Source organism: Mobula hypostoma, chromosome 8 (genome assembly GCF_963921235.1).
Source record: "Mobula hypostoma chromosome 8, sMobHyp1.1, whole genome shotgun sequence".
Classification (NCBI taxonomy): Eukaryota; Metazoa; Chordata; class Chondrichthyes; order Myliobatiformes; family Myliobatidae; genus Mobula; species Mobula hypostoma.
The window spans coordinates 78,660,234-78,681,467 of record NC_086104.1 but is presented as its reverse complement, the minus strand read 5'-3'; the positions used below and the strand labels follow the sequence as shown (position 1 = coordinate 78,681,467).

The following is a 21,234-nucleotide window of genomic DNA, read 5'->3' as shown; positions in this document are numbered from 1 at the left end:
TGTTCTCACTTTCCCATCACCTCCCTCTGGTTCTTCTCCTTCCTTGGTCCCAGTCCTCTCCTATTAGATTTGTTATTTATCAGTCCTCTACCCCTTTCACCTTCCAGTTGCTCACACCGAACCCCTCACCCATCTTCCCAACTTGAACTCTTCTCCGTCCCCGTACCTTATTCTGGCTTCTGGCCCCTTCCATTCCTGAGGAGAGGTCTCCATTTGAATTGTCAACTGTTTATTCTCCTTCATAGATTGCTGAGTTCCTCCTGCATCTTACCTATTTTAACCACTTTGACCTGACGATGCCCCAGTTGAAGCCGCCCGTAGACCATGGCTCCACAAGGTAGAGTCAGCAGATGGTGTTGGTGAGGAATTGAGGATATAAAAAAATCAGTTTGAACCCATGTAACCTCTGGCTAAAAGAATAATTGGGACTGAACAGGAATTTTTGAACTGAAGTAAACTCTTTCTTCAGCAGTTAGCTAAGACAGGCTCATTACCAGTTCTCCTTGGTTTCCAGAGAGACATTGAAAGTTTGTACATTGTACCCTCGTTTGAGTAGGGGAAGGAGGACTCACCGATAAGGACATCGGTAATTAAGTCAGGGCCTAGCAAAGGGAATAGCTGATAAGGACTGGACAGCACATCCATCTGTCATTAAGCCTTGATTTAGCAGCCTCTCTTACTTAAGTAATTAAGTTTTTCACCAACAGACTTGGTGGACCTACCAGTTCAAATAACATCTTGCAACAGTAATGTATGGGGCTTACGATGTATAAATATATGGCTGTAACCTGACTAAGTGGGCCCACTTGTCGGATGGTGGCAGTACTTACATGCCTTCCCTCTGACAACTGAGTCTCAAACTTCTGCAGGAGGGTGCGCAATAGACTGTTGTAACTATAAGAAGCTGGTCTCCCGAGTTTTATTCAGATTCGACTTTAACATTGGCACCCAACAGCACCGGCCTTCTCCTGCCTCTTGGGGGTGCTGGGCGGGCTGGGGGGAGTGCACTTCCAACACCTGCCAACCTCCAGCCTCGTGTCTACCAGATCCAAGTGATGTCCCAGAAACCAGGTCCTGACTCACACCTCCCCACTCCTTCCTGTCTCTGATAGATCACTGCTGGACCAAGGTGATGGGGCTCTCTGTGGGGCATATATGTGGAATGTGACTTCCCTACTTGATCAACTCAGTACAGTAGTTACATTTTATTGCTCCAGTGCCAGTCAGTTGTGGAAAGTCCTGGTTCCAATCTCCACAGAGAACATTTGCTCTCCAGTTATGAGCCATCCTTGGTCCTGTACCTTCTCCAGGTCTCTTCCTGAGCTGGTGTAGCACAAGATGAGGGGAGTAAGGGTGTTGAGAAATGTTGGATTGCATTGTCACTATACCATTCCCTGTTCCTGGCTGTGAAGTACTCTGGTCTGTATCATTCCTGGCCATCAACTACTGTTCCTGTCCAGCTGAAGGGGCTCGGCCCAAAACATCAACTGTACTTGTTTCTGTCGATGCTGCCTGGCCTGCTGAGTTTCTCCAGAATTTTGGGTGTGTCACTAACACTTGTTTTGTTTAACGTCCACATGAAACCTCAGGCAGTTTACACACCCAATCACAGTCCCTGCTTGCAGCATTGCTGACATTTTAATTCCACTGGCCAATATCTCCTTATTTGTATCTTTTAAATTCAGATTCATTTAGTTATCACATGAACATTGAAACATACAGTGAAATGTCGGTTGCCTTAACAACCAAACAACAAAGCAAGTCCCTTTCTTCCCTCCCATCTCATTTACACATATTGATTGCCCCATTGGTCCTGCCGACCCAGGGCTTTGGACATCAGGCCTCGACTTCTAGACTTCCAATCGACTTTTGATCTTTAGCCATCGGACCTTGATCTTTTATATTGACCCCAGGACTTCCTGATGACAGAACCATGAACTCATGGCCTCGAATTTCAGACTCACTAAAGCAGACTTTGAACTCTAGGCTTCGAATTCCGGCTTCACCAACTTCATGTACCTAGGAGGTCACCACTGCTTGTGACTCCTGCCCGTTAGGACCTCCGATCTTTCTGATCCCGCGGGGCATTCACTCACCTGTGGGGGGGGGGAGGGGTAGGGGTGGCACCAGTCCTCATCCCCACTAGTCTTCATACACGGCATTGGTTGGCCTAACATCTGTCCACAGATGTCCTTTGTCCACATTGTCACTGGCCTTAAAATGCGGAGTGGAGGCCTTGACTCCAAACCCTAACCAGACCCTCAACTCCTCTCTCTGCCCTCCAAACCATCCTCACGACCCTACGGAGACTGAAGCTTGGAGCCATCCTGAGTGGATTATTTTTAATAATGATTGTAATGTATGGGTGTATGCTTATCTTAGTACGTAGTGTTTCACAGGAACATGAATGTCTCAAACCTGCCCCCCCCCCATTCTACATGATTCATCTACCCTGCCCTCAACTCCTGTTCTGTGCCTGTTCCCAATAACCCTTAATTCTTTGATCTGTCAAATATTTGACTGTCTCCACTATATAAGATTTGTGAGGATGTTGGCTAGATTGGAAGGCTTGAGTAATAAGGAGAGATTTGGTTAGGTTTGGTCTTGTCGTCCTGGAGTAAAGGAGGCAAGGGCAGTGTGAGAGTTATCTACAATTATGAGAGCACCAATAGAGGAGAAATCCAATCTTTAGGCAAATTTTTCCTGTCTGTAAAACCAAAGATGCTGATCTTTGTTGGCCCTAAATTCTAGCCTGTCCTAATTAATAGTCGTCTTGTATCCCCAACCTCTCTCTGTCATGAAGCTATCTAGCTATTCCTGTCTCTAATTCCACCTACTGTCATATTATTCATTCAACTGTTGCATTGCACCTTATGGAGATCTTAATAAGTGGCATCCACTGCATTATATTTTCTATGATTTCTGGTTAATGATTTAAATAATTTAAGGAGACCCTCTTGAAATCTATGTTGACAATTAAGGTATTTATCTTTTTTCACTATTAAATGGGATTCATTATTTGTACTCCTAACTGGTTTAACTATGATGATTTGTTTAAACATATATGAAAATGCTATTTTTCCCTTTTTTAAACATGGATATTTTATTCTGTGAAACTACACCTTTTATTAAGTGTTTTTGTGAACATTTTTCAAAATTACTTTAAAATTTGTTGATTTAATTAAAATACCTGAGTTTGATTGATTTAGGTTCTTTTTAATTTTAAATGTGGTTATATAATCTCTGATCTCACTTTACACATAACTGCCAAATACATACTAGAGTATTTACTATTTTAGCATTCTATGATTGCCCAACATGTTAAAATTTTTCAGAATAAAACATATTTCCAGTTTTTCCTTTTTATGCATATATTTTTTATTATATTGTTCTGTTTTTCAGCAATTAATTTTTTAATTCCAGTTTTCCATAATAAAACTGGCAGATGATAGGACAAAATTGCAGTCAGTCAGATGAGTTGCAATGTAACATGGGGACAAAATCAAAAATGGTAATGAATCTCATACTGAAGGGATATATTTGAATGCACACAGTATACGGAACAGAATAGATGATCTTGCTGCGCAGTTGGAGATTGGCAGGTATGACATTTTTGGCCATCATTGAGTCGTGGCTGAGAAAAGATCATAGTTGGGAGCTTAACATCCGAGGATACACATTGTATTGAAAGGACAGGCACGTAGATAGAGGGGGTGGGGTCGTTCTGTTGGCTAAAAATAAAATGTAATCAAATTCTTGGAGCTCACATGGGATTGGAGTATGTAGAATCCTTGTTTGTAGAGCTAAGAAACTGCAAAGGTTAAAAGACCCTGTTGGAAGTTATACACAAGTCTCCAAACAGTAGCCAGGATATGGGATATAAATTTCACCGGGAAATAGAAAAGGCAACTCAAAAGGGCAATGTTATGATCGTCATGGGAAATTTCAATATGCGGGTAGATTGGGAAAACCAGGTTGGTGCTAGTTCCCAAGAGAGAGAATTTGTAGAATGCCTACGAGATGCTATTTTAGAGCAGCTTGTGGTTGAGCCCACTAGGGGAAAGGCTATTCTTGATTGGGTGTTGTGTAATAAAATGGATTTGATTATGGAGTTTAAGATAAAGGAGCCCTCAGGATGCAGTGATCATAATCTGATAGCACTCATCCTGCAATTTGGGAGGGAGAAGATAAAGTCAGATATATCAATCAGTATTACAGTGGAGTAAAGGGAATTATTGAGACATGAGAGAAGAGCTGGCCAAAGTTGAAACAATTCGGCTGGTACAGGGTAGATATGCTCAAAAGTGGTAGTAGTATTGTGAAGGCAGGATAGACAAAGGTGAATCGGTGGATGTTGTGTACTTGAATTATCAGAAGGCCTTTGACAAGGAGCAGCACATAAGGCTGGTTAACGAGATGTGAGCCCATGGTATTACAGGAAAGATACTAGCATGGATAGAGGATTGTCTGATTTGTAGGAGGCAAAGAGTGGGAATAAAGGGAGCCCTTTCTAGTTGGCTGCCAGTGACCAGTTGTGTTCCGCAGGTGTTAGTTTTGGGACAGCTTATTTTTAAGTTATATGTCAGTGATTTAGGTGGTGGAATTTATGGCTTTGGAGCCAAGTTTGCGGACAATATGAAGATAGGGTAATGTTGGGGAAGCTGGGAGGCTGCAGAAAGACTTTGATTAGGAGAATGGGCAAATAATTGGCAAGTGGAACACAATGTTGAGAAGTGTAGGATCATGCAGTTTGGTAGAAGGAATAAAAGGTAATAACCTATTTTCTAAATGAGGAGAAAATTCAAAAATATAAGATGCAAGGGACTTGGGCGTTCTTGTGGAGAATTCCCTAAATGTTAACTTGCACGTTCAGTCAGATTTGTGGAAGGCAAATGCAATGTTAGCATTCATTTCGAGAGGACTGGAATATAGATATAAGGATGTAGGCTTTATAAGGCACTGGTGAGGCCTCACTTGGAATATTGTGAGCAGTTTTGAGCCTCTTATCTAAGAAAGGATGTGCTGATATTAGAAAGCATCCAGAGGAAGTTCATGAGAATGATTCCAGGATTAAAGAAGTATGAAAAGCATTTGAGGGCTCTGGGCCTATACTCACTGGAATTTAAAAGAACAGTGGGGGGGGGAGTGGGAATCTCCTTGAAACCTAGTGAAAGTTGAAAGGCCTAGATAAAGTGGATTTGGAGGGGATGTTTCCTTTCATGGGTGAGTCTAGGACCAGTGGGCACAGCTTTAGAATTGAGGGATGTCCATTTAGAACAGAGATGAAGGGATATTTCTTTGGGCAGAGTGTGGTGAATCTGTGGAATTCGTTGCCTCAGGTGGTCAGTTCATTGGGTGTATTTAAGGCAAAGGTTGATAGGTTTTTGATTAGTCAGTGCATGAAAGGTTATGGGGGAAAGACAGGAGAATGGTACAGAGGGGGAAAGTGGATCAGCCATGCTGAAATGGCTCCCATGTCTTATGGTCATATGAATGACTAATTTGTTCTTGTATTTTTTGTGGATTTTATTTTTCTGAATTCCACGAGCACTTTTGAATGCTTCAGCTTGCTTTTCTATAAATTGTTTCTCATATTATCTTACCAAGTATACCCCCATGTTATGGATGGGTTGTGTTCCTGGAAATCCATTTGTATTGCAAACCCTTTCAAAAATTGACAAAATTGTAATTTTTTTGACAATTTGTCTTTTTTCCCTTATATTCTATAGTCTGAATTTTTATCCAATATCTCAATTTTTGAGGAGTGGTTTGTAAATTCTGTAAGTGAGAATTTCCATTACTTGAACTACCATACACAGGGCTATCTTGAACAAACTATTGGTAAGAAGCTGCTATAGTGCTACCATGGGCATTACAGTGGCTCAGCTAGTAGAACTAATGCCTTACAGCCCCAGTAACTCTGGACCTCTGGTACTACATATCCAGAGTTTGTAGGGTCTTCTTGTGACTCTGTTTCCTCTAGGTGCTGTGGTTTACTGCTTCTTCTCAAAGAACATACAGGCTGGTACATAGCCATTGTAAATTACCCCCGGTATGTAGGTGAGCTGTAGATTATGGGAATTTGAGAAGAATTAAATGGGTTATGATAAGATTATTGTAAAAATGGAAACCCCTTGGCCAGCAAAATTTGTCTTGTAAGGATATTGGTTTTAGGATTGGCGACTCACACCTTTCAATAGATACTTTTTGAATCAGCCTGAATTTTACCTCTATTTTTGGTTAGGCTACCCCTTAGAGTCCAGGATAATTTCTACTCCAATTCTAATGAATAGCAGATGTCTGTGCTTGATTTCTTTCAATGTCAAGGGGATAGTCAAGCTTTGCTTTGTGCGAGGGAGATCATGTCTCATTAATTTAATTTAGTTGTTGAAAGAATTAACCAAGAAGGTCAGTTAGGGCAGTGTAGTAGATGTGGTCTGTATGGATTTGAGTAACACATTTGATGAGTTTCCCCATGGTTGCCTTCTATGGAAAGTCAGATCACACGGGGCTCATAGAGAGTTAGCTAATTGGATACAGATTTGACGCAATGGTAGAAAGCAGAGGGTGATGGTGGAAAGTTGCTTTTTGGATTGGAGGCTTGTCAATAATGGCGTTCCTCTGGGTTCAGTGCTAAGCCGATTACTAGTTTCATCTCCAGCAATGATTTTGATGTGATGTACAAGGTATGGTAAAATAAGTTTGCAGATAACACTTAACAGAGGCAGTGTCATTTCCAGCAAAGATGTTTATCAGGATTTACAGGGGGGTCATGATTAACTGGGTAAGTGGGCTGAGGAATAGCAAATGGAGTGCAGCTGTTGCATTTTGGTCAGACTTTCACAGTGAAAGGTAGGGCACCCCGGAGAACGTTTGTCAAACAGAGGGACCTGGGAGTATAAGAACATGGTTCCTTTAAAGTGGCATCACAGATAGACAGGGTGGCAAAGAAGAGTTTTGGCACATTGGCCTTCATTAGTTGAGGCACTGAGTTTTTAAATTGTATTGTAATGTTGCAGTTATACAAGATACTGGTGAGGCCACGTTTGGAATATTGTGTTCAGTTTTTGTCAGACTGCTATAGGAACAATGCCATTAAGTTGGAAAGAGTGTAGAGGAGATTTACAAAGATGTAGAGACTTGAGGGACTGAGTTATGGAGAGAGGCAGAGCAGTTGAGGACAATTGGATTATATGTGAATGATGGGTGATCTTCTGCGAGTATATAACATATGGCAAAGTTAGTTCCCATGGTAGGGGAGTCTAGGACAAGAGGGCACGACTTCAGTATTGAAGGATGTCCATTTAGAAAAGAGGTGCAGAGAAATTACTTTAGTCAGAGGGTTGTAAATCTGTGGAATTTGTTGCCACGAGCGGCTGTGGGAGGCCAAGTCATTAGGTGCATTCAAGGCAGAGATAGATAGGTTCTTGATTAGCCAGGGCATTAAAGGGTATGGGGAGAAGGCAGCGGAGTGGGGATGACTGGAAGAATTGGATCAGCCCATGATTGAATGGCGGAGCAGACCCAATGGGCTGAATGGCCTACTTCTGCTCCTATATCTTATGGTCTTATTATAAGGGGAAGATAGAATGAATGTACACAGACTTTTTCCTGTGGTTGGGGATCACAAACTAGTGGACAAAGGTTTAAGATGAGAGGGGAGGGATTTAATTGGAACCTGAGAGGCAACTTTTTCACCCAGAGAATGATCAGTATGTGCAATAAACTGCCAGAGGATGTGGTTGAGGGAATTAAAAGGTATTCGGACAGGTACATGAATTAGAAAGGTGTAGGGATATGGTCCAGATGCAGGGAAATAGATGGGATTTTTGGCCTACTTGCACCAACTGGCTTTAGGGCCAATTTCTGTGCTGTGTGTCTCTGTAAGTCAATAGAGGAGTCAGTCTCTAGGGACACCAATTTTGCCAGCCATTGTCAAATATTGTTACCACATAGCAGAAATAGATCAATAGCTTGCGCACATTAGCTAGCTACTACAAATAGACTGAGTGATAAGTCATAGTAAGGTGGATGAACTGTATCAGTCTCTGCCGTTCTTTGGATTCATCAGCTGTGTGGAGAGGGGGAGCCTGCTGAATGGGCAGTAGCTTGCACTCCATATCGTACTGTCCTGGTTTGCGTATCAACTGATCGTAGACAGCCAGGATGCAACATTCATGGTCAACCCTGATCACCGGAGGCCTCAAGGTAGATGAATGAGTTTTTCTTGGTCTTTTGGGTAAAGGTTATTATTGCACAGAACGCAGCCTTATCTGCCCGAGGGTAACTCATCGTTGTCCTTCTGTGCTTCTGCCACTTACATTGTTCTGAGTGAAGTTGGAGAGAAATGTGTCATTTGAAATTTACCACCCCTTTTTCACTTCAGTGGCAGGAGAATAATCCATTTTAGCAGCACTGCTAAACATACTTGTTTCTACTGGTTTCCTTTATCACATTTCATAAAAATATACCACCGGGCTTGACTTATTTAAAAATGCTGTGGTGTTTTACATAGTGAGGAAGAAAGATGGGGTCTTTGTTCAGCTTTCCAGAGGTAGAGGTGGGTGGGAGGGTGGGATAGAAAGGGGACAGGTTATGGCAGTTGCTTTTCATTGCAGAGCTTAAAATTAGTATGTTTGGATGCATCCACCCACTATCTCTCCTGCACAGTCATCTGCACATTAAATCGCCCAGTATTATTCACCCACATATTATCTGAAGTCACAAACAATCAATCATATGCCACTTTATACATTCATCTCAGGCACTAAAGCACATTTCATCTTACTCACACAGAATGTTCAGCCCAACACCAAATTTACAAGGAAAAAGACTGTCATTTAAACAGTGTAGGAAAAATATGCTAGCTTTGGGAAAGCTGCTAATAGCATTTATTTAATGTCCATATATTTAAGGTAGCATTAATATCATCATTGTATAAGCAGATGAGTATTGATTAAAATTTGGCATACAGGCAATAGTTATTTTTAATTGTCGTTTGTTTGCCAGTAGCAGACTGTTAAGTTTATCAACAAAGTGAAAAATAATTCCCTCTTCACAACAAACACTTCTCAATTAAGGAACCATTACTTTTGCATGACAATGAAACCAACAATAAAAAGTGTACTCAAGAGCACAGGATTGTATGTAAGAAAAGTAACAAAATTTCTTCCAATCTCCCATTATAATGTGGGGAGTAGATTGATAAGAATCTAGAGTTCCACCTGTAGAAGTTCTCTTATCACATTGCCTCCATAATTCTGGCCATTGTCCAAAGCATACTAAAATTGTTTGTAATCATGAATGCAGAAATATTTTCACTAATCAGTTTAATTCTGGCATGCACATAAACAATACAAACCTTTTCATACTGACGTTCATTAACACAAACATTGAATAATTAAGGAAGAACAATGAGCATCTTGACAGTGATAACATAGGTAGTTAGTTCAAACACTTCCATTCCAAGGAAGAACACTCTCTGAAATGGACAAATGCATTTGAAATCCACTTCCCTGATCATGTTATACCTAAAGACCATTTCATTTGATTGTTTTCCCATCCTTTGCAGAGACTTGTCTAATATTCATTGCATTCTCAGGAGCCCAGGACACGCTACAAAATTCAACAGCACAAAGGATTCAGCCTGCATATCTTAACTTAGCAGCACAGAATAGTTCCCCATGCTTCAGTTTACAGCCTACATCTAATAGAGAGGAGACATTTCATGATCTGATGGCATTTCTAAAATTTAAAACAAGCTGCTTTGAATTATAAGCCTTGTAAGAACTTGAGTTGCATAAATCGAAATGTTTACATGCTAACAGTATTTGCACAATTTGTACTATTAGATTGTTTTCACACATACCTGAAATATAGTCGCTGTTGTCTGATTGCTCGATGTCAGAATAATTCAACTATGCCATGGTAACAGGAATATTTTCAAATGATTCTCAGGAAATAAAATGGGTAAAATGAATCATAGCATCATGGAAATAGTAATAGTTTGAGTACCCAATAGATCAAACCTGCATCATTATCTTTTATGTAATTTGTTCAAATGCCTTATTATGTAATTTATTTGAACATTAGTCCAGCTTGTCATTTCCCTTTTAAAATTTTTTTCTGACCTAGATACATATTTAGTTATATGATGAAATGGCTGTAATTATTGGTACTTAGATGAACAGATGATGAACTTTATGCTAAAATCTGTCCCAGATAAAATCATTTAAAGTCGTACAATATTGTAGGGGGGGATCTTAAGGACAAGAGGAGAGTAGAAGTAATAAAGGTAATAATACCTGCAAGAACATTGACACAAGTTACAACCATCAGTGCAAGTTATTTTCTTTGTTATGGGAACTGTAAGAAAGTTTCAATTTCATATGAATTGCATCTTTTAGTCCATGATTGAATTCATGGGTCTTAAAACAGAAATTAGAAATAGTAATTGGAATTGATATATTATTGTCATATGTACAGTGATACAGTGAACAATGGGTGCAAGCTTATAACAAGGTAGATCGTATTCTGTATTCATTAGAATTCAGAAGAATAAAGGGTGACCTTATTGAAACTTATTGAGTGATGAAAGGCCTTGACAGAGTGGATGCGGAGGGGATGTTTCCTATGGCGGGAGAGTCTAAGACCAAAGAACAGAGCCTCAGAATAGAGGGGCAACCTTTTAGAACAGATGAGGAGGAATTTCTTCAGCCAGAGAGTGGTGAATTTGTGGAAGCCAAGCCATTATGTATATTTAAGGTGAGGTTGATAGATTCTTGATTAGTCAGGGCATGAAGTGATGCAGGGAAAAGGCAGGAGATTAGGGCCGAGAAGGAAATCGGATCCTCCATGATGAAATGGTGGAGCAGACTTGATGGGCCTAATTCTGCACCTATATTTTATGGTTTTTTGTGAAGTCAGAAGTCCATCTTATCGTATTAGGAAGCCATTCAAACAGCAGCATAGAAGCTGTCCTTGAGCCTGGTAGAATATGCATTCAGGCTTTTGTTTCTTCTGCACGATGGATGGCGGAAGATGATACAATGTTCGGGGTGGCTAAGGTTTTTTTTGATAATGCTGGCTGCTTTACTGAGGCAGTGAGAAGTACAGACAGAGTCCATTGAGGGAAGGCTGGTTTCTGTGACGCGCTGAGCTGTGTCCAAACTCTGCAATTTCTTGCGATCACATGCGGAGCAGTTGCCAGGCTAAGTCGTTAAGCAGCCAAATAGAATGCTTTATATGGTGCATCAGTTAAAACGGATGAGTGTTGACGAGGTCATGCCAAATTTCTTCAGCCTCCTGAGAAAATTTATTATCAAAGTATGTATATGTAACCATACACTACTTGGAAATCCATTTTCTTGCAGGCAATTAGAGGGAAAAAAGAATTACAATAGAATTTTATGAAAAATTATACACAAGCAGACAAAGACTGACAAATAATTGAGGCAAAAAGACAAACTGCAATTAAGAATAATACTAAGAACATGAGTTGTAAAAGAGTGCTTAAAAATGAGTCTGTGGGTCATGGAATCGGCTTAGAGTAGTGGTGAATGAAGTTGTCGATGCCAGTTCAGGAGCCAGATTTTGGATGGTAATAACTATTCCTGAACCGGCTGTTGTGGGACCTAAGACTTCTGTACCACCTGCCTGATGATAGTAGTGAGAAAAGGATATGGCCTGGATGGTGAGACTGGATGCTGCTTACATGTGGTACTCAATAGTGGGAAGTGTTTTGCCTGTGATGGACTGAGCTGTATCCACTACTTTTTCATAGCTGGACATTGGTGTTTCCATACCAGGCCATGATGCAATCAGTTAGGATACTTTACAGTGTGTACATAGAAGTTTGTCAAGTTTTTTGGTGGTGTGTCAAATCTACGAAAACTTGTAAGAAAGTAGAGGCACTGAAGTGTCTTGTCATGCTGTCTTACACTAGAGTTGTTGGTGACCTTTCTTGGCCATGACATCTACGTGGTTGGACGAGGACAGGCTGTTGGTGATGTTCACTCCTAGGAACTTAGAACCTTCAACACTGTCAGCCTCAACACCATTAATGTAGATAGGAGCATGTGTACCAACCCACTTCCTGAAGTCAATGACCAGGTCCTTTGTTTTGCTGACGTTACTAAGCTCTCTGTCTGCTTCCTGTACCCTAACTCATTGTCGTTTGAGATATGGCCCGCTATGGAGGTATCACCTTCAAACTTGCAGATGGAGTTAGAGCAGAACCTGACCACGCATTCTTTAGTGTACAGGGAGTAGTTAATGCACTATCATAATGTTTGAAACCGTAAGCAGCCCGCATTCCAAATGGTCCCGGCCCAATTCAGATCCTCAAAATTTGCTGCTTATCTAAATGGTGCATTTCATTGTGCCTGTGTTTAAATGTACAATAATAGAAGGTCACGTTTATTATCATATGCACAGGTGCAATGAAAAGCCTACTTGCAGGAACATCACTACAGGTAGGTACATAGATTTATATAAGCCACATTCAGAAGAAAAACATCCATTACACAATTTTTACAAGAAAGAACATGAAGTCCATTTTAATGTAGAGTGGTCACAATGTTAAACTGCAGTGTTTAGAGTACATTATCTTGATCTGAGTATCCATAGCTTCAAAGGGTAGTACTGATTGCAGTATATTGTAAGCCTTACTGTTGTGTATGAAAAGCTGATGCGGCCATTACAATTGCTTCTGAAAAGTGAGTACTGACTTGACTTACTGCAAAATAAGTGAACTTTAGGCTACAGTAGTAGCGGACAACCTCATGATTCATACTAACTGCACAAGTAATTGATACAGTTCATCATGACAAGTCACAGGTTGTGGAATTGTCTAACAGAGTTCTTTAAAATAGACTGAGAAAAGTTCTGGCATCAATTGATAGGTCGTTGCTTGAAGCCTGAAATGAAAACAGAAAACGCTTGAAACACTCAGTAGGTCAGGTGACAGCCATGGAGGGAGAAACAGTTCACATTTTAAGTGGATAACCTTTCATCTATTCTGGTGCATTTTCTGCTTTTATCTCAAAGTTTCCTAGCTGATTTTAGCATCTCATCAACAAAAGAATTGGCAACTATCTCTCAGGTCTTTTACTACATTCCATATATGGTATCGATTATATTTGTGGATCAGGCTTGTTTGTCAGCAACTGCTTAATCTAAGTCCCTAAACGAAACACTTCACAGAGAGTAATGGTTGCCACAAAGCTAATTCTCCTGTTTTTGTCCCATATGTTCTCAGGAATTTTATGTGGCTAATCTCAAACTTCCTGTAAATTAAAGTTACTCAGACAGGTACCTTCCAAGTTAGTTCTGAGTTATTGTGTAAGTGTCCAAACCTGTCTTTATAAGGGTGCACAAGGGTACACCCATTGCAACTTAGGTTTTGATTATTCACTATCAGGCCTGGTGGTGCAACAGTTGATGCTTCTGTCTCAGAGTCCGAGGCCCCCTGTTGTTGATTCTAACCACAGGTGGTATCTGTGAGGAATTTGCAAGTTCTCCCTGTGACCACCTCTAGGTGCTGTATTTTCTTTCCATGTAGATTAATAGGCTTCTGTAAATTACCGTAGTGTATATTAATAGAAAAAGGAACCAAAACAGAGTTTAATTGGCATATGTGAAAGAGGAAAAAATTGCAGATGTATAAGGGTGAGCATTTTGAAGACAGTGACCACAACCCCCCAACCTTTACCATAGTTTAGGACAGGAATAGGAGCAGACAGTATTGATTTGGCAGAGGGGGAGTTATGCTGCTTTTAGGCAGGAAATTTGGCGCTTAACTTGGGAACGGATATACTCAGGATCATGCACAATGGAAAAGTAGACTTTTTAAGGGGGTGCTTACATGGGATTCTGGATAGGTTTGCCCATTGAGGAGGGAAAGGATGGCAGGATGAAGAAACAATGGTCGACAAGAGACCATAAGACCTAGGAGCAGAATTAGGCCATTCGACCTATCGATTCTTCTCTGCCATTCCATTATGGCTGATTTATTATCCCTCTCAGCCCCATCCTTCTACCTTCTCCCTATAACCTTTGACACCCCGATTAATCAAAAACCAAACAATCTCCACCTTAAATATAGAAACATAGAAAATAGGTGCAGGAGTAGGCCATTCGGCCCTTCGAGCCTGCACCGCCATTTATTATGATCATGGCTGATCATCCAACTCAGAACCCCGCCCCAGCCTTCCCTCCATACCCCCTGACCCCCGTAGCCACAAGGGCCATATCTAACTCCCTCTTAAACATAGCCAATGAACTGGCCTCAACAGTTTCCTGTGGCAGAGAATTCCACAGATTCACCACTCTCTGTGTGAAGAAGTTTTTCCTAATCTCGGTCCTAAAAGGCTTCCCCTCTATCCTCAAACTGTGACCCCTCGTTCTGGACTTCCCCAACATCGGGAACAATCTTCCTGCATCTAGCCTGTCCAATCCCTTTAGGATCTTATACGTTTCAATCAGATCCCCCCTCAATCTTCTAAATTCCAACGAGTACAAGCCCAGTTCATCCAGTCTTTCTTCATATGAAAGTCCTGCCATCCCAGGAATCAATCTGGTGAACCTTCTTTGTACTCCCTCTATGGCAAAGATGTCTTTCCTCAGATTAGGGGACCAAAACTGCAAATATGCACAGTGAACTGACCCGAACAGCCGTCTGTGGCAATGAATTCCACAGATTCACCACCCTGTGGCTAAAGTTTCAATGAGATTTCCCTCCACCCCACCGCCCCCCCACCCCCATTTTTCTAAACTCTAATGCATGTCATCAAATGCTCTTCATACATTAACCCTTTCATTCCTGGGATCATTCTCATGGACCTCCTCTAGACTCTCTCCAATGTCTGCAGAAGAGATGTGGGATATCGAGTCACAGGAAGTAAGAAGTTTACCTAAGGTTTAGGAAGCAAAGTTCAGGTGGGGCTCTAGAGAGTTACAGGGTAGCCAGGAAGGAGCTGAAGAATGACCTAGGAGAGCTGGAAGGAAGCATGAGAAGGCCTTGGCGGATAGGATTAAGAAATTTTACACATAAGTGAAGAACAGGAGGATGACTAGATTGATGGTAAGACCAATCCGGAATGGAAGAGGAAACATATGCGAGGAGGGGGAGGAAGTAGTGAAGGTCCTTAATGAATACTTTGCTTCAATATTCACCAGTAAGAGGGACCTTGATGTTTGCGAGGACAGCATAAAACAGACTGATATGCTAGAACATGTCAAGGTTAAAAGAGAGAACGCGCTAGAACTTTTTCAAAATGTTAGGATAGATAAGTCCTCAGAACTGGACAGAATATAGGCTAGTTTACTATAGGAAGCAAGGGAAGAGATTGCTGCACCTTTGACAATAATCATTCTGTCCTCACTGGCAATAGGAGTAGTACCAGATGATTGCAAAGTGGTAAATGTTATTCCTTTGTTCAAGAAAGGGAGTAAGGTTAACCCTGAGAGTTATAGACCAATGAGGCTTACTTCAGTGGTGAGCAAATTATTGGAGAAGATTCTTAGAGACAGGATTTATGAGCATTTGAAAAAGTGTAGCCTGATTGGGGATAGTCAGCATGGCTCGGTGAGGGGCAGGTCATACTCACAAGCCTAATTGAATTCTTTGAGGATGTGACAAAGCACATGGATGCAGATTGAGCAGTGCATGGGGTATATATAGATTTTATTAAGGCACTTGATAAAGTTCCTTATGATAGGCTCATTCAGAAAGTCAGGAGGCATGGGAATGTCAGGGAGCTGTGTGGATTTAAAATTTTGACTTGCCCACAGAAGGCAGCAGGTGGTTGTAGATGGAGTGTATTCTCCCTGGAGGTCATTGGCCACTGCTGTTCTGCAGAGATCGGTTCTAGGGTCCCTGCTGTTTGTGATTTTTATAAACTGCTTGGATGAGGAAGTGGAAGGATGGGTTAGTAGGTTTGCAGATGATATGAAGGTTTGGTAGTTGTGGATGGTGTAGAAGGTTGTCAAAGTTTACAGTGGACATTGGTAATGATGCAGAGCTGGGCTGAAAAGTGCCAGATGATGTTTAACCTGAAAAAGTGTGAAGTTATTTACGTGGGAAGGTCTGGATTAGAGAGCATATCTTATGAGGATAAGTTGAGTGAGCTAGGACTTTTTGAAGTGAAGGAGAATGAGAGGCGATTTGATAGAGGTGCATAAAACATTGAGAGGCACAGATGGAGGAGATAGACAAGAGACTTTTTCCCGGAGTGGAAATGGCTAATACCAGGGGGCATAATTTTAAGGTAATTAGAGGAAACTATAGGGGCAATGTTAGAGGTAAGTTTTTCCCCCCACAGAGAGAGTGATGGGTACATGGAACACCCTGCCAGGGGTTCTGGTAGAGGCAGATACATTAGGGACATGTAAGAAACTCTTAGAATGGGACATGGATGATGGAAAATGGAGTCTTGTTAGGAGGGAAAGGTTAGATTGATCTTAGTGTAGGTTAAAAGGTAGACACATCATCGTGGTTCGAAAGGCCTGTACTGTGCTCTCTATGTTCTAGGAAATAGGAGGAAGGGAATGGGATTACTGGGGTTTATTTGAGGTAAATGTAAAGTAATTTTAAGTTATCACTGCTGCCAGTTCTCAGTGTTCTTGTATTCAAATTCTTCAGCAGTATGGTACTAGTATACTCAAATAATTTTCAAAGGACAAGTCAGTAAGTAAGGGAGTGGGAATACAAATGAAATGGAATGTAATCAGTCTGTGATAATCCAATCCAGTTTAGTCAGTCCTATCAAAGGCTGCTATGTGCTACAGTTCCTGATGCAGCAGAAGAAAACCATGTTTGTGATGAGTCAGACCCAAATAAATGACCTACAGAAACCCAGCGTAATTGCGGATCAAGAACAGTACTTTAACGGTTTATTAATGTTGTCCTTAATCAGTTGAAGTTGATGTATAATGATGATGTGTATATCCTTTATTAGAGGGGAGCTGTCCTCCACTTCTGATTTTCAATTCTGTCTATAACAGTGGCCCAAAGTTGCAGTCATTGCAGAGGGTCAATAGTAAGTGGTATTGCTTCAAAGAAAACTTCCATATTTTTAATGAACTTGTTTTTCTAGAAATCTACTTTTTCCAGTATTACTAGAATCATCAAACTAACTGGGCAGCCTATCACCTTCAAGAATTCTCAGGGTTATTAAACCCAGAAGCAATTTCTAATTAACTTTTTAACAGCCATATAGATTTCAATTATGGCTGAGTATCCTGTAATAAAACTATTCAAACCTTGTGCAACAAAGCATAGGATTTTCTGTGTACTTTAAAGAGGAGCTTGTTTGTAGATAATTGATTTAATTGGAAATCCACAGTGTCGCCTGTGTACAGTGCAGTTGGCTCACTGAAAGTAACAATGATTTTTGTGGTTATCTACACTGTTAAAACCGTAAACTTCCTGTCAGCTTCGCAGAATGATAGCATTTCATGGAGCACAGTCCATTACAGCATAATACAGGCACTTCAGCTGATGATGTTGTGTCCTTTCAGGTTACTCTAACTTTATTTCCAAATGAAGTTTTCTGTAAAAAATATATAATGAACTTTTAACAGATGTACTCTATTCAAAGATATGCTAAATATCATATGTCATTATTGTTGGTCATGTACCTATGTTTAATGGTGATTAGTTGGATGAAATAAATCTTAAACCCTATTTTGTTGCCCAAAGCGTCTGTGTTAGTTTCTGATAATGGACATAACATTATGAATCCTAGTCTTGAGAAGTAAAGAACTCCTTGGGCTAGGAAGAAATTGTGTTATAATTGCACTGCTATATCTAAAACCCGAAATGTTTGGTGTTTTCAAAAGAAACATTTACTTTTATTCTTAGGTTGTCATTTTAAAATTGTAAAATAGAATGATCTTGTTTTCATCCGCAGGCAAAAGAGATGCGGCAGATGGTGAAGCTGGAGGCAGAGATGGATCGCAGACCAGCAACAGTGGTCTGAATTCCCCAGAAACTGATTGAGACAATACATCAGTCAGGCATACAATGAATAATGATGCCCAAACTACAAATTCTAGCCACAATTTTGCTATCTTTTCTTACCTCACAAATCTTTTGCAGCCATCAATTTTCAGTATCAAAAAATCTGCATACACTGATATGTATGGCTTTAATGTCATGAGCACTTTAAAGATTGTTAATTCTATTTAATACGTCTCCAAGTAATTTATTTTAATCATGGTCTTTTAGCCAAGGTAGTCAGTAAGCCATGCTGACAGTGATGATTTCATTTGGTTTAACACTGTAAGATGGTAAATGGCTACTCTGGCAAAGCAGGGACTGGGATGAGGTAGGGGTAGGTCAAAGCACTATGAATGATGTGCACTGGAGTACAAGTTAGGACATAAACCACCTTCTGATTTGCCAAGAAGTCTGTTTATCCTGTGTAAACATCATCCAAAAAGCAAACATTGTCTATATATATACTCTTTCAGTCTAGAATATACACTAAAACTATGATCTATCTGTGCATCTCTGTACTATCTACAACTACTGATGTAAGATTGTAAATCTTAATAATACTTACAATTTGGAGCATCCAGGGAATAGTTATTGTTTCACAAGAAAGACCTTACCTAGACATTTTGACCCTTCAAGCGCAAAACATTGATCAGAATTGTTTGAGGAAAAAAAGAAATTTAGTTCAAGGAGGTGGCACACCAACCACCACCTAAAGGACAGGAAGTGAAAGCATTGCCAAGCAGCAGTTATACACACCAAAATAATTCCAGAATAGAAAAATTGTCATACTAATGTAAATGTTCCTTTTACAGTTTTCATTGCATGGTACTGCATTAATAACTATTTTGTAGCTTGCAATGGATTACTTGCATGTTAATATTAAATTAGGAATGTAATTGCCCATTAACATTAGATTGCCTAAAATAGTTTGTCATAAAAATGTTCTTGTCATTTATATAAAACTTCCAAATTGTTACTAGTAATGAATTTGAAATGATTTATTTCCAGCATTCATTACTGTCTATGATCAAAGGCCTTTATTAAGGGTTTGTTTGTAAAGGAAATCCTTTTGAAAATTTTGAGAGATGCAAGTTTCCGAAAATAATGTGTACATGTCCATAAGCTTTCCACTTCAAAATAACTAACAACAATCAAGATAAGGGGAAAAAATGATTCAAAGTGAAGTTTATACATTGTTTCAAACTAAAAAAATAACAAATATTGAATCAGGGAGGCTATTTAATATTCTAAGCACATAATGTAAACAAAATCTACGTTATTACACTGGTGCAGGAATGCATAACATTAACTTCTAATAAGTACAATAAGGTGTTCAATATTATTTTCTGCGGTGTGGACTAGAGCAGCAAAGATTTGTATACTCCAGTCCGCAAGAATGAAATAAAAATACACATCACTATAGACCAGAGAGTCAATGAATCACATTCCTTTTAAATGAATGGTAATACAGAAGTAAAATTTTAAAATCAAAACTTTGCCCATTTGGCTAGTGAAACACTGCGTAATTCTAGATAATTTATAACAATATGTCTTTAACTGCAGTGTAAAAGACTATCTTTCATAATACTGCTTAAAGCAAAGCACGAGGGTCAGTTACATGCACCATTTTACTTCAATATGTAATGCCTTGAGGAGAGGGTCAAATCTGTGTCTAAAAAAGTATTTAAAACATTCTTGCCAATTGACGTTATTTGATAATATACTTTAATGATTTAAATTCTGTTTTTCCAGTAATGACTAAAACATTACACAACAGAAGGCAAACTTGCTCTCAAAACAGTAATGTTGAAAATATCATGATGAAATACTGTTTGTAAATATGTATTTAAGACTATACCATCATTTAAGACCAAAATGTGTTTTAAGGCATATCAATTATTCTAAGGGCTGTGTGATTGTGTAAAACTTGCAGACTTGCTAAGAATATATTTGTTTCTGGGAATGCAAATTTGTGTTATCAGCCATTTTGAGGGATTCTTCTCCAGCAAGCCATTTTTATCCTCTAAAACAGATAGCTTTGACAACATATCAGTTATGGTATTGTATATGTAGGTATCACTGAAATGTATTGCATACTACTGTAACAGTCCTTTTAATGTACCACTGATAAAACTGATTGGTACTAGAATTGCTGCTTTCACAAGGAAATGAAGTGCAATGTGAAAACATTGGAATTATCGAAATTTTGCAACTCGGGTATATAGATTTAAAAAAAAATCTTATTTGCTGGTAGATACTGTCTTTAAATGGCTGTTTTATATTGGATAACTGTCCTACTGCTTATATACTTAGCTATAGTAGGTTTGCTGAAAAAGCAGGCTGTTTTACAAGTATCACTTACATGTACTGGTTTTGTTTAAATATATATATAATATATATTATATAGAAAAAGAAATTTGGTGAAGGTGCTTTATATTTATATTGTCTGTCAAATTATAAGGTAGAAAATTATGAACCTTAATTAATGTTCTCTTGATTCTTTAATACGATTTTATAGTTTCTGTACCCCATTATAATTAAACAACAAAATTGAGAAGTGATTTTGGCTGGAGTACTGTTTTACAACAGGTAAACAATCTGATAATTTATGCAACTAAGAACAAACTTGAAATTATTTATTACAAGTTTTGCTCCAGAACAATTCAATCACTGGAAGAATAATACGTCAGCTTTACTTCCCAAACCATATTTGGTTTATTGTCAAAAAGTTGTAGGAAACATGCATTCAGTTCCCTATGATGCATCATCCCACTCCTACCTATAGTTCAACAAGCTAAGCTGTGACTCCCACTACCCTAGCTCTGACCCAGTATCATTCTATTCTTGACATTGTGCATGCTCTCTCCGAGCTCATATTCCAATCAAACTCAGTTCCTGTGTCTTAACCCCATCCCCATTAAATTGCAGATTACACATCCTCTTTAATGTCATTTTAGATTGCAAATGATTCTAGGGTCCTTTCTCTACCAGATCTCTAGCCTTCCCTTCTCAATTCCATACTGACAATTACATATTTAAATCTCACCTATCAGTTTTTTTTCATCCTTTTACCATGATACTGAACTGAAAGCAGAAATCACATTCCCTTTGAATGAAACTATATACATTAACTCTTTGCTAGGTTAAAAAGTAGACCACGTATCTTTACTAACAAACCTAGTGATTTTCATGTGCAGAAACAAGTGGGTTGCTACCCCAGGTGAGTATTTTGC

The 21,234-nt window shown here is 39.5% G+C and overlaps 1 protein-coding gene across 12 annotated transcripts in view; it reads left to right on the top strand.

The window, feature by feature from the left end:
* The window catches only part of plcb4a (phospholipase C, beta 4a), a 572,877-nt gene extending 552,321 nt beyond the window's left edge, over positions 1 to 20,556 (top strand). For all 12 annotated transcript variants that reach the window (XM_063056176.1, XM_063056174.1, XM_063056175.1 and 9 more), the window contains one exon: positions 17,913 to 20,556. In XM_063056176.1, the coding sequence (XP_062912246.1) occupies positions 17,913 to 18,001 (89 nt within the window). In that variant the 3' untranslated portion in view covers positions 18,002 to 20,556. The remainder of the gene's footprint in view (positions 1 to 17,912) is intronic.
* The last annotated feature ends 678 nt before the right edge of the window (positions 20,557 to 21,234 follow it).